This window comes from Naumovozyma dairenensis, chromosome 4 (genome assembly GCF_000227115.2).
Source record: "Naumovozyma dairenensis CBS 421 chromosome 4, complete genome".
NCBI classification, from domain to species: Eukaryota; Fungi; Ascomycota; class Saccharomycetes; order Saccharomycetales; family Saccharomycetaceae; genus Naumovozyma; species Naumovozyma dairenensis.
Window position 1 is genome coordinate 901251 of NC_016482.1, and position 14163 is coordinate 915413.

The 14163-nt window shown below is 34.7% G+C and overlaps 5 protein-coding genes and 2 non-coding genes across 7 annotated transcripts; 5 read left to right on the plus strand and 2 right to left on the minus strand.

Moving 5' to 3' along the window:
• Positions 1-1376: 1376 nt before the first annotated feature.
• Positions 1377-2018, plus strand: PNC1 (nicotinamidase; the record flags this gene model as incomplete). The annotated part of the gene is made up of 1 exon (XM_003669889.1): positions 1377-2018. One exon carries the CDS (start codon positions 1377-1379, stop codon positions 2016-2018), a length of 642 nt encoding a protein of 213 aa, XP_003669937.1.
• Positions 2019-4754: 2736 nt separating this feature from the next.
• OCH1 (initiation-specific alpha-1,6-mannosyltransferase) lies at positions 4755-5954 on the plus strand (the record flags this gene model as incomplete). Its single annotated transcript, XM_003669890.1, has 1 exon — positions 4755-5954. One exon carries the CDS (start codon positions 4755-4757, stop codon positions 5952-5954), a length of 1200 nt encoding a protein of 399 aa, XP_003669938.1.
• A 491-nt stretch (positions 5955-6445) lies between these two features.
• Positions 6446-6518, plus strand: NDAI0Dtrna4A. Its single transcript has one exon. It is a non-coding gene; the product is annotated as a tRNA-Ala (tRNA).
• Positions 6519-6958: 440 nt separating this feature from the next.
• RSR1 (Ras family GTPase RSR1) lies at positions 6959-7765 on the minus strand (the record flags this gene model as incomplete). Its single annotated transcript, XM_003669891.1, has 1 exon — positions 6959-7765. The coding sequence occupies one exon, from the start codon at positions 7763-7765 to the stop codon at positions 6959-6961; it is 807 nt and encodes a 268-aa protein (XP_003669939.1).
• Positions 7766-8985: 1220 nt separating this feature from the next.
• NDAI0Dtrna10L lies at positions 8986-9064 on the minus strand. Its single transcript is given in 2 exon segments — positions 8986-9030; positions 8986-9064. It is a non-coding gene; the product is annotated as a tRNA-Leu (tRNA).
• A 2016-nt stretch (positions 9065-11080) lies between these two features.
• On the plus strand, positions 11081-12103 carry HEM2 (porphobilinogen synthase HEM2; the record flags this gene model as incomplete). The annotated part of the gene is made up of 1 exon (XM_003669892.1): positions 11081-12103. One exon carries the CDS (start codon positions 11081-11083, stop codon positions 12101-12103), a length of 1023 nt encoding a protein of 340 aa, XP_003669940.1.
• A 442-nt stretch (positions 12104-12545) lies between these two features.
• Positions 12546-13385, plus strand: NDAI0D03840 (uncharacterized protein; the record flags this gene model as incomplete). Its single annotated transcript, XM_003669893.1, has 1 exon — positions 12546-13385. One exon carries the CDS (start codon positions 12546-12548, stop codon positions 13383-13385), a length of 840 nt encoding a protein of 279 aa, XP_003669941.1.
• Positions 13386-14163: the final 778 nt, after the last annotated feature.

A 14163-nucleotide genomic window follows, 5' to 3' on the forward strand; every position in this document is an offset into this window, starting at 1 on the left:
TACACATACTTTACTAGCTTTATATTACCCAGATACTAACATGTATAGGTAACTTATATCAATAGATCGGTATTCCCCGAAGGATTACACGTAAACCGATTCCTCTCAAACGGACAACATTACCTGTGTGATATCAATAGCCATTATTTTTATCCACTATTAGACAGATACGTATGTTTGAAGACTGTGGAAGCGCCACATAATAGCGTGTCTTTGTTATTTTTGTGTCATAGTTATTTATTATTATTGATTGTCATCGAATTCTTACGTCCAAGCTACAGCCGTGCATTACGTACATATATTTGCGTTCATAAGTGGACAAGAGTTCGTGAATTATATACAAAGGGGAGACTGACCGAGTGTGTGTGGGTGGGTGCTTTTCGAGATACGTAATTTTTGTCCACTTTGAACCTGTTTCTCCCCGCGATTTCTGCCCCTCATTTGAATACGTACACTGTGCAATACCATTCAATACTTCCCCCCTTTGTTGAAAGTGGCGTATTTACGTAATGTTGTCGGCGATATACTTAGAATCTGCTTCAACCTTAAGATGGTACATAGGTTCAGATAGGTGACGAAGTGAGGGTTGGAGTAAATATCTGGACTGTATTGAGAAGTTTTCTGGGGAGTTAAGGGGGGCTAGAATAGTTTCCAGTTAGGGTATGATCAGGAGGTAGAGATAAATACTTTTAAGACCAATGTAAGGAAAAGCAATTCACTACAGGCGAAATCAATATTCTGAAAGGTAACGACTGGTACCTTGGCCAAGGATATGCCTGTTCACTTTTGTCGTTTCATTAGAAATCTTTATACATTATCTAGTGACAGCATGAGAAGAAGAGGTCTTATGAAAATGATTTGTCGAGTAAAATGTAAGAAAATCCATGTTATCTTATTATTTAAACTCGACACTGATGAGGCGGGGATTAAAAAAGCCTGTATACATGTACACTATGTAGCGATATATTACATTTCTATGTCAAGGGGGTTAGGGGTAGGGTTTAGAACCTTTTATCTCGGGTAGCTGTTGACGGGGTGTATTTTTTTCATCTTGGTGTTGAAACGCGGGGGGGACATATTTTCCACCCCTCCCATTTCTGGTGACTTTTCCCCTTATTACGTACGTAGGTACTATTTAGTTACCTTTTGTAAAGTAGAAAAATATCAAAATTTCCTCTACTCAACTATTCGAATAAAAAGTTGCTTTCATTGAATCGTGCAACATTCAGAAATAGATTATTTAAGATACTAATTAGTTAAGCATTTGGTTTATTGAATATATATATGTATAGGGGTGAAACTCACATTATAGAAATAAAGAACCTACTTGTGATTAAAGAAAAATAAAAAGAAGAACTAAAAAGAATAAAAACAAAATGAAAGCTTTATTGATCATTGACGTTCAAAATGATTTCCTACCACCTAACGGTACATTGGCAGTTCCTCATGGTGATGAAATTGTTCATCCAATTTTAGAGTTGATACATGATGAAAAGCAAGATTGGCATCGTGTAGTAATGACAAGAGATTGGCATCCTAAAAACCATATCTCATTCGCAAAGAGACATAATCAGGAACCATACAGCAAGATAACATACAAATCTCCTAAGCCTGGTGACAAAACCACTCAAGAAGGTGTCTTATGGCCTGTTCATTGTATTCAAAATACAAGGGGAAGTCAATTGGCCGATCCTTTATTGAAAGAAACATATAAAAATCATTATAAGATAGTGGATAAGGGATTTTTATCTGATAGAGAATATTATTCTGCCTTCCATGACATTTGGAATTTCCATAAGACTGAGTTGCATGAATATTTACAAAAACATCATATTACTGAAGTGTACATCGTGGGATTGGCATTAGATTATTGTGTTAAAGAAACCGCAATTTCTGCAGCAAAATTGGGCTATAAAACTACAATTCTAAAAGATTATACAAAACCAGTAAATTCTGATGATGAATCAATGATGAAGTTGAAAGAAGAATTCAATTCTTATAACATTAAATTAGATTGATTCTGCATAAGAAAAAACGTCTATTCTATATTTTCTCTCTTCCTTCCTTTTTTTCAGGCACTAGGTATATAATAATATAGATACAAATTTTCCTTTATTTGCTTCTGTCAACACCGCTATATAAAATCTAGCTCTTCAATCCAGTTATATATTGTGAAGATAAATGTCGTGTGGATACCGGAAGAGGGTATTTTTCCTGGCTCGATAACACCTGGGAAGTGTTAGAATAGCTCGATAGGCCTGGCTGATATGCCCTGAAAAACCACCATATATCAAATATATAGAGGAAACGTTACGTAGTGTTACCATTAGACGTGCATTGTCCCCACTGTCAGCAAAGTGAGGCAGGATATACTTGTGTACAGTATGTCCATGGAGGCTTCAGGTTAGCATTTAGGCTCTAAGTTAGAATTTTTTAAATTTGATATCCTACACATACTTTGAAACAAGTCGGTTGTAACGTTGGTAAATATATTCGGAATAAACGGGGTATTCTTTAGATCTAGGAAGGAGATTCCATTCTGGAAGGGCACGAGTAGGAATACTTTTCTACTCAAAACTATTTCAGTACCTATACTTCCTTTCTACTCCGCTTATGAAAATATTCTAACGTGCCCTTTACTCTACTCTACCTAAATTGAGTGGCTAAGTACTTTACATCTATTTACTGTATATTTTAAGGCAAATAAGTGGTCTTGAGCGTCCTTTTCCTATATTCATCAGTAACTCAACATGAATTGTCCATCCAAATAACTCTTTCGACAACAGTATTGGTTAGGCTTCTAAATGTTCTGTTATGGAAAATGTAAATTACTATATTTAAATAGTACGTATTTTCTGATCTTTATACAACATAACTCATTTTCAACAATCTGACACCACCCTACTTTTAACTTTTTTATTTATTTTTCATTTGAAGATAGCGCTTCAAATAAACATCCCCAAAACTTATGAAAAACCTACGAATCATAGATGTTTTATAAACAATTATGTGTAAAGTTGATTTAGTTGCTCTAAACTATACATAAGTTAATAGACTTAAGGATGGGGTAGTATAAGCTGAATACTAGTTATACCCTGATCAAGTATAACGTGGATCCTAATAAAGTGTATCACCCGCATATGCGACACGCCGAGCTTGACGATCCTTTCAAGAACTTCTAATGAGAACTTTGCAACTGAAGCTACTTTAGAAAACGTTACCAATCTTAGAATCCTCTAGGTATTCACCATATCACATTATTACCCTTGCTGCTTATTATATAACCGAACCTATAATACGAGACTTATATATATAATTCCTGAACGTTTTAATAGATAACCCTGAAGTATCAATAAGAAGTAAATTACATCTAACATTATGCTAAGAACTTGTTGGATTAACGCCTCAAATGAACAGCAAGTGCCAGTGAAACCACGATCCTTACTATTAATTTAATATGAATATGTTAGTGTTTTAAATCATGTCGTATGACACGATGTGATGTGCAATTAAATTTCATGAGTGTATAAGCAATGAATGGGTAACAACAGACATCGTCTTTGCACTGCTTCTGTTCATGCCGGATACTTTTCTCAGGAATGACAAAAGTTTAAACCTTTCCCCATTCCTAATGGAAACTAGAAGCCCCTTCAGATAAACTACTACAAAAGCATAGGTATGTTTCAACCAACCCTCTCTTTTGAAATATACATTTATCTTATCTTCTTGTATTGATCATATTTGTCCTCATATATGTCTTGTATATACTTTACAAAATGCTTTGGAATCATCAAATTATTTGTTTTCTCGAAGTCATTCTACCCTTTACCCAATTTTAGTTCACTCTACCCTTTTTGTCCAAAAAATTGCCCTTAAAATCCCTCGCCTGCTACATGCCTAGGCTGCGAGAGGCGTTTCTCTTTTCTCTCCTGTCAATCTTAAGTTCCAGATCTTCTATTTATAAATTGACAATCGACCCATTCTCTGAAGATCTCCGCTTCGGGTAATCTTATTGGAGTGCCCAACGATAAAAATATGCGGTCGATGGGCGGGCCAGATTCTCTCTGTTCAGATACTCTGGGCAGCCGCCAAACGCCAGCAGTCAAAACGCAGCTCTTTTCCAAAGATAAAAATACACGTGAAAAACTTGTACAGGTTAAGGTTGTTTTGCTTTGATATAAATCAATATATGCTACGTATTGTATTGTATCATATATATTCTTCAGAAAAACGTCCTATTGACAGCTTAAACCATTTGGAAATGCAGCATCGAAACGCCGTTCATCTATTAAATATACATATATATCTCAAGAACCGATCCGTCATACATCTCTTATCTATAAACGTCATCCTATTACTGATTTTTTTTTTCCTTTGGGATTTGATAGCAACATCTAATACCAGCACAAAAAATTTCATTATTCTCAATAAAAGCTACTTTAAAAAGTAAGTCATAGGCATAACATTCAAATATTCAAAAGAATGATACCGTTACAGAAAAATATGAGTAAAAGAAAAAGAAAATCTATCATTCTATCAATAATAATAATCTACTCCATATTAGCATTCCATTATGGTAACAAGAAATTCTCAAACCAATTCAATAAGGCTAGCATTTATAATGTAAGTACCAAAAATTTAATAGATTTACCAACAACTTCTCACATTGATGACATAAACTTGAAAACCTTCCAAAAAAAAATGAAAATATTTTAAAAGATGAAATTAATGATTTACGCAAACAATTATCGAAGATGTTCCCATATGATACACAAAAACCAATACCAAGAAAAATATGGCAAACATGGAAAGTATCAACCAATGATCCAACTTTCCCATCAAATTTTAGAAATTTCCAACAAAAATGGTCTCTTGCAGCAAAGGAAACTGAAAACAGTACTCCCAGTGAGGAGAAATTCCAATATTCCTTAATAACAGATGACAATATCGAATCATTACTAAACAATGTCTACGGTGAAGCACCACTAGTGATCGATGCCTTCCAATTAATGCCAAATAATATCTTAAAGGCTGATTTCTTTAGATATTTAATTCTATATGCAAGAGGTGGGATATATTCCGATATGGATACTATTCCTTTAAAGGAATTAAAAGATTGGCCTTCTCTTTCATCTTCCTCATCTCCTTCATTATTTTCCTCTGCACCTATCCCATACAAAGGTTTCATTCCCTCTTCACCTTCAGCTTCTGTTTCTCCTTCGGCCTCGTCAAGAAAAGAACCAGGTTTGGTCATCGGTATAGAAGCTGACCCAGATAGAGAAGACTGGAAAAAATGGTACGCAAGAAGGATTCAATTCTGTCAATGGACAATACAATCTAAACCAGGGCATCCAATATTACGTGAATTGATCTTGAATATAACATCAACAACATTAAATAGTGTCCCACATTCCAATTTAAAGAAAATAAGAAATTCCATGATTGATTCCACTGTTAAGAATGATTATAATATTAATTATAGAGACAAGAGACGCGATGATAAGAATTATAAGCATGATTCTTTAAAAACATTCGATAACGTGGATGGAAGTGATATTATGAATTGGACGGGACCTGGGATTTTCTCTGATATCATATTCGAATATATGAATAATTTAGTTAAGACAAACTCAGATATCATTCTAATTAATTCAAATTACGTAGTGATACCGAATCTTCGACCACAGCTAATGAGGAGAATAATGAAAAATCAACAAAAAAATAATCACACAAAAATAGAGAACTCATTGAATTTGAAAAGATTAATACCATGGGAGTTTTTCACCTTGATAACAGAACCAGTACTAGTGGATGATATAATGGTGTTACCTATAACAAGTTTCTCTCCAGACGTGGGCCAAATGGAGGCAAAATCAAGTACTGATGAAATGGCATTCGTCAAACATATGTTTGAAGGTTCATGGAAAGAAGAAGCTGATTCCAACAAAAAATAAATGTAGACACCCTGCTATTCATTTTCCCTTTCGATATATAGAGTCATTTTTCTTTATTTTTTACTTGTATATGTTTTATTTATGTAGTTCATTCCTAAATGCTGGTCATTATTATTCATTTCAGAGACTCTTTTCCCTTTACTCGTACACTAAAAGGTTATAGATTAGCGACCATGATCACAACAGAAATCATCGAATCTTTACATTTCATGGATTGTTACAACTTGAAAAAGAAGACAAAAGTAAATTCTTTCCCAGGCAATTAACCTACTTGATCTAAAAGGAAGGGATGAATTGAAACCCATCGAGTAGACTTTCGCAATCTCTGAAAATCTGAGAGGAACCCCTTTAATGCTAGCCTTTACAAATCTGGTTACATCATCCTATCTAATAAATAAGAAACCTCAAGAAGTATATGAAGTTAGAGAAGATAATAGGGCATAGTAGCAGTAGTATGTTTTTCTCCCACGGTAATAAATTTTCATAAACTTGGGCACATGGCGCAGTTGGTAGCGCGCTTCCCTTGCAAGGAAGAGGTCATCGGTTCGATTCCGGTTGCGTCCATTATTTTTAGCGGTGTATTAATATTAGTTCTTCACTAACGAAAGGATTCTGCATTTGATTCATTATGGTGATGATAAAAGTATCGTTATTTTTGCTTCGTAGTACTCCCTATGGCTGATTATTTAATCATTTAAACAATGTGAATTTACGTAAGCAAGGTAGCTAAATTTGCCCTGGCCCTCCTGCCCTGAGCTTGTATGTAATAAGGTTCAAAGGGAGAGGTTTCTGCCAATTCAATGAAGTTGTTAATTATTTATTATTGCTAAGATTTTCAGGTGGCAGAGATAGGAAACTGCGGCAAAGAACCTCTAATCCTAGTTTAATTCCTGGTACTTTGAAAACTGTGTGCTTTCTTTCTTTTGAATAATAATTACATATATACTCTATATATTCATGTATCGCATCCTAATAATAAAATACAATACAAACTCGTGGCATATCTAAGAGATCACGCAACAACCGCTGCTTTTTGCAGTGTCACTAGCTTTTTTATCGCTTGAGCTATTCACTGCATTTGTGGAAGACAACTGTTGCCCACTAACTGCTTTTTGACCTGATCTTTGAGGCTTTGTTCGAGAAGTAGCATTTCCCTCAATCGTGCTATTCGGCTCTTGATTCCTTAGTTGTTGTTGTTGCTGCTGTCTTGCTCCGCTTCGTGCTACTGGTGATGGGTTTGTAGATGACCCGTTCCGCCTTTGCATACTTGGATTCCTTATTTCTGCATTAGCGATACTTTCCATCTCGTTCCTCATAATCTGTCTTACTAAATCAACGAATACTTCATCCACGTTACTTCTCAATAGGGCACTGGTTTCGTAAAATGGAACTTTACCCCAAGTGCTGCTGACTTCAATACCTTCCTCTACACTAATAACTCTTTCATCATTCAAGTCAGCTTTATTCCCAACTAAAACCATTGGAACTTTACTTGAATCTTTAATTCTTAGGACTTGTTCTCTTAATTCCATTAGCTCATCTAAGGACTGTCTATCAGTAACGGAATAGACCAATAAAAATCCCATTCCTGATTTAATATAAAGTTCTCTCATCGCTGTGAATTGGGCAACACCTGCAGTATCCAGAATTTCCAAATCAAAAACTTTATTATCTATTTCAATAGTTTTCCTGTATGAATCTTCGATGGTTGGATCATATGTGTCTAAATAAACGCCTTGAACAAATTGAACGGTAAGACATGATTTACCAACACCACCTGCACCTAACACCACTAATTTATAATCTCTCATTTTCAAATAGTTTATCCAATAAAAATTTTCGATTTATAGTTGGATAGTATTGTGTTTTGAAACCTATTGAATAATATAAAGAAGTAGAATAAATAAAAAATATCTTTATTTGTAGTTCTGTCCTTTTATTGTTTTCTTGAAATTTGGAGTCCATGTCTAATTTTTTTCCATTTCGCGCGTTTCTTTTTGATCCAGTGAAATTCTCGAGGCTGATCTCATTAGTGCGTATTTGACTCTACGCGTTCGTTGAGGGAGCCCGGGGTGTCTCCGTTAGACATATCTTTGTACGTACGTACAGAATTCTATTCGAGATGTTTCTCTATGTATTCCAGATTACAGAACATTTAGCGGGGAAAACGACTTCTTGTCTAAGTTCTAACGACACCTTTTGACAGCTTCCTTATTCTAAGTTGGAACCATCATTGTTCTCGCTCGGAAGCATCCTTTCTCATATTTTCTCTGATCTTGTAGTTGTAATTTTCCATCCTAAAAATTGATTATGCTTGTTATGAATTATAGTAAGAGCTAATTTTCCTTATAATGTGTGTAAAAAGGTTCGTCTTTCTTAAAAATAAATAATAAAAAATATATAAGTATAAAAAATAATATCAGAAAAAATAGGAATTGAAACTTCGAGTTATTGGTCTATTTATACCTTTCTTGATGATGAAACAGAAACACGAAAATGTGACTTAACGCTGGCAGACACGATAATTCAACTATCGTGTCGCGTCGATGCCTGTAGTCTTACGCGTCTCTACCATTTTTGGTAATCATTAGTTCGTGTCTTTGTAGAAGACGTTGTACCAAGCTTGATATCTGTATTCTTACCATAGGATATTAATAGTACCTTATTAAAAATATCATTCCAGCATTTACCAGGTTCGGTAATCGTTTCGCGTCATATTAGAGGACATTGTACCAAACTTGATATCTACACATTTACCATAGGATATTAATAGTAATACTTACTACGAATATCGTTCCAGCAGTTCTTAAATAATACAGAATAAAATTGAGGTATGCAATGACTTTTCTAAAATAATATGAACTATAGGTGTTTCAGCTCGAATCAATTCAGAAAGTGTCATAGGTATTACCAACCTATCTGCAATACAAACAACAGTGTCCTATTACATATGCCATCGGAAGCATCGATACTATTGGTGTACTAAAATAAGATTATTACAAAAGCGAATAATATTGAAAAAGAAAAAAAATGGTTGCTAAGAGATTCGAACTCTTGCATCTTACGATACCTGAGTGTTCCTATAGTTTTCTATAGTCAAGATTTGTTTTCTTGAATCAGGCGCCTTAGACCGCTCGGCCAAACAACCATATTATTAAGGGTTTATTGTATAAAAGGTATGTAACAGGCCAACAAACATTTACTTTATACCACGTGACACTGAGCATATAACCAGTAGGCGCTGAGCCTACCTTATAGGGAAACATATACCTCAAGGTATACGTATAATTGAGAGGGCACTTAAGCTAAATAGTAATTATATAATTTTATTGGAATATATGGTACATATATGTCTTATTTCCAATAGTTTTGTATAAAATATAATTAAGAAATTATTCGAGGTATATTGCTTGGTAGGAGATATAACATATTAAACTATGTATTGGATGCAGATTAGACTGCGAGATCTGACCTTATAGGTAGATTCGTAGCAGAATTGCTCCTCCCCGTCCTAGGACAGGAATGTAATATATATTATACACTTTACATTCGGAATAAAACTGTCCTTATATAGAAAACAAATATCGTGTTGTACGAAACCACGTGTCTGTACACTATGCGCCAGATACATTAAAATTCCGACAGAAATAAAGATTTATCAAGTAGACATAGACGGTAAAGCATTGGACAGTGCGTTATATTCACTAGAACTGAAGCCTTAAAAGGACCATTCTGTAAAATATATATTAGATATATAAATCAAAATCTAAACTTCTTATTGGAATATCTGCCGTAACGTACGGTAGATATGCCGACACGACAAGGAAAAAGTGAATTTTCACGATGAGATATCATCGAGAAATCAAAGATACAAGATATATATATATATATAGTACTCTTTGGCAAATGCTGAAAGAGGACGACTGGTTATACCTTGAAAAAAGTGTTAGTAACATTGCTACACATATTTCTCCCAATTTAACTGATCCAAAGGACAGTTATGACTTATTTCCAACACTTCTTAAAGGTAGGGTGTAGAATTTAAGATTATTATGAGTATTTAATTCCGGTTGCTTTCTTTATATTTTACAAATAATAATCAATAAAGAGATATATATAACTAACTGCAATGCTTCTGATTCCACTTTCAGTCATTTTATAATCTCTCAAAATTGCTCTTTCCTCAACTTTTCTAATCATCTGTCTATATCTTGCTTGTTACTAGTGTTTTTACTGGCTTCTCTAAGACTTTTTTATAATAGTTATATTAAATAATTATGAATTTTTGACGTTTCTTTACATTAACATGCAACGTCATCAGCAACGATCGCAAATCTCGATAAAAAGGCCATTAAAAAAGCAACATAGGATGTAGCATATTAGTTCTTTTCTCTATTGATATAGATATCATTTACTTTAGTCATAGGATTATAACATTTATTATAATCTACTGTTAAAATTTATGCCTTTTGTTAAAGATATATTGTAATAAGATCTATAGAGCACCTAAACAATACATTAAAACACCTTTTTGAAAATACGCAGCATTACTATCTGATGAAGTAACCATATGCCAGTACTCTTCTAGACTTCAATAAAAACTGTAAGAGGGTTTATTCTATCATGTAGACAAGCTGTATATAGGCGAGCAATTACGCCAAAGGAATATGGATATGGTTCATCGTAACCTATTCTTACCTAGTGTGGACTTCGGTGTCATGTGTTAGTTAGCTTATGTTTGAGAAGGCATAAATTTTTATCAGAGTTCCAGGTCTAGATAGGAAATAAAATTTATGGGGGCTCTTTAGGATCTCTTTTCTATTGTATATACGTAGAGACTTGTTTATGTATTCTACCTACATAGGTTTTTCCGAAAAGCTGTGGAACGACTACGCAATAAACGGTCAAAAAAGTGGCTCGCTTGGCGTCCTTACGTACAAGCCTAAATATTCTTTGAGCAAATAAAGGATGCGAAGAAAGATGTTGCATACTTTCCAGAGTTCATTACTTTAGTTCTTTTTAATAACTTCTATCTTTATTAATCATATAAGAACTTAGAAGAGTCCAAAGTATAGCTTTTTTACATAATACAATTCTTTACCAGGCCTAAAAGAAGAACAACTAACATGCATACCGCTGAATTCTTAGATATCGATAGAACTGATATTTCCTCTGTCTTAGCTGGTGGATACAATCACCCCCTATTAAGAGAATGGCAGAATGAACGTCAATTAACAAAAAATATGTTAATTTTTCCTCTTTTCATTTCGGATAATGAAGATGACTGCTGTGCTATCGAATCTCTTCCAAATATCAAGAGATTTGGTGTCAACAAATTAAAGGAATATATGAAACCATTGGTTGCGAAAGGTTTAAGATCTGTTATATTATTTGGCGTCCCACTAAAAGAAGGAAGTAAGGATCCTGTTGGTACCAGTGCAGACGATCCTCAAGGACCAGTTATTCAAGCCATTAAGTTGTTACGTAGAGAATTCCCAGATCTATATATCATGTGTGATGTTTGTCTTTGTGAATATACTTCACATGGCCATTGTGGTGTTCTGTATGATGATGGAACTATCAACAGAGAAAAAAGTGTTGCCAGAATTGCTGCTGTTGCTGTCAATTATGCCAAAGCGGGAGCGCACTGTGTAGCTCCAAGTGACATGATCGACGGCAGAATTAAAGAGATCAAGAGAGGATTAATCAACGCTGGATTGGCTCATAAGACCTTTGTCTTATCCTATTCTGCCAAATTTAGCGGTAATCTATACGGCCCATTCCGTGATGCTGCTTGTTCAGCCCCTTCATCTGGTGATAGAAAGTGTTACCAATTGCCTTCAGGTGGTCGCGGATTAGCACGTAGAGCTTTGAGGAGAGATCTTGGTGAAGGTGCAGATGGGATCATAGTTAAACCTTCTACTTTCTACTTAGATATCATGAGAGATGCAAGTGAAATTTGTAATGACTTACCAATATGTGCATATCATGTCTCTGGTGAGTATGCAATGTTACATGCCGCTGCTGAAAAGGGCATTATAGATTTGAAAACCATGGCATTTGAGTCTCATCAAGGTTTCTTGAGGGCAGGCGCCAGATTGATAATTACATATTTTGCACCACAATTCCTGGAATGGTTAGATAACTAGTATTACGAACGTAATGTACATACCTAATGTTATTCATGTCTATAAAAGCTGTAGTGATCCAATACTCTACATATTCTACTCTAAATATACTTCTCAGGAATATGCTCATTCATCTATAGACTATCTATGTAATTCTTCTCTGACATATTAAAGATTTTTGATGTACTATTTAATTTCCGCGGTTAAGTTAACAATAGGCTCCGCTATGGCCCGTGGAAGTTGTGGAAGGAAACGTCCACCTTCAACGTGAAGTGCAACAAGAAAACTTCGAAGTATTTCACCTGGCAAAGCAACGTCCAATGTTTCATATACTGAATCATTGTTATACATTAAGAAGAAGGATGAACACGTTCCAACAAATACACCAATTAGTATCCCCTCTGGATAGAGGCTATCCAGTTTTTGGAAAGATAAAAAAACATAGAAATAATTCTAGTGAAAAATGCCCTCTCAAATGGCACCATGGGTGCCCACGTTCATCCAATCGTGTAAAAACAATACTCAACAACCGTTTACTCCATTCCAATTTGCAACTATCGATGCAGTTAATAACTTACCACGAGTAAGAACTGTTGTCTTTAGAGACTTTTTATTTCACGATAAGCAAACGAATATTTTGACCTTTAATTCTGATTTGAGAAGCCATAAGCTTTGTGGTAATACTGCTTCTACACCTTTTGAGAGTTGTTTCTATTTTCCTCAGACATGGGAACAATATAGGCTTACTGGACAATGTTTTGTAATAAGCAATAATAAAGAGAAAAATCATATTCCAAAATCAATAGTTCGTAAATATGCATTGTTTTCTTCTCATAGAGATTGCCATATGCAAGGACAATCAGAAGTAGAAGAAAACGGAGAAGAACAAGAGGCGGAAGAAGAATGTGAAGAAGGAGAGAATTATGGAAATGATGAAAGCTATGAAGATTATGAAGAGGAAGAAGAAGATGATCTGCTATGTGAAGAAGACTGGCATGCCGAAGTTAAAAGACAATGGGAGTCGTTATCTAGATCGTCTAAATCATTATATAGGAAACCTGCACCTGGAAGTCCACTAACTACTGAAACAAGTAAGAAATTGGATAAATTGCAAAGAGGTGTTGATGGGGCAAAAGAAGATGATGGTTTGGAAAATTTCGGTATAATATGTCTATGTATTGACTCCGTTGACTATTTAAATTTGAAAGATGGTCGTGGAGGGGAAAGATGGATTTATAAGAGAATGTCAGAAGGGGACTGTTCTGATACTGAAGCTTGGGAAGAAGAAGAAGTCTGTCCGTAAGCAATTATTATGATATAATCTGCCATGAAATAAAGTAAGAGGGTTGTGGGTGCGAGTTCTCCAAGTATCAAATATGGAATAACATGCAATAATTCTACCACTTCCCACATTAATGATAAACCTTTTGAAACGATAGAAATGATGTATGGTACTGCTATCCGCATCATATGACTGTAAACTATATAATTTATAACGTGAAAAATAAATGATATTACCGAATATATTGACACCGATTTTTTTCTATGTAGCCGTAATTATGGCCATTATCAATCGCTTTTCACATGAAATATACATTGTAGGTCTGTGGTAACATGAGGGAATAAGGATTTTAATCACTTCAATAGTTAAGAAATTTTTATAATCTCAAGTCTCTCCAATCAAATAATTATTACCGAGGCCTTATTCCACTAAAGAAATCAGTAATAGATCGATTGGTATCATTTGTCTACCAACGTCACGTATAGAAAACGCTGGTAGCGCCATACTTTTTCTTTATCGGTGAACGATTTCACTTCTCTTATGTGATAACATCAATTCCTCATTCCTTCTCCAAAGTATTACTATAGTCAACATGGATAAATATTACATGTTAAAATACTTCAGATGGCTAGAGAGACAACACCATTATTCTTTGGTTGTTTCTCTGTACGTTATTTACAGCGCTATCGTTATCGGCTATCAAAGAAAACGTTGACATTTGTCAAACAAGTGTAAAGTTATCACGCTATCTAATTATTGTTATCTGACAGCATAGAACAAACACTGGAAGAAAATACCT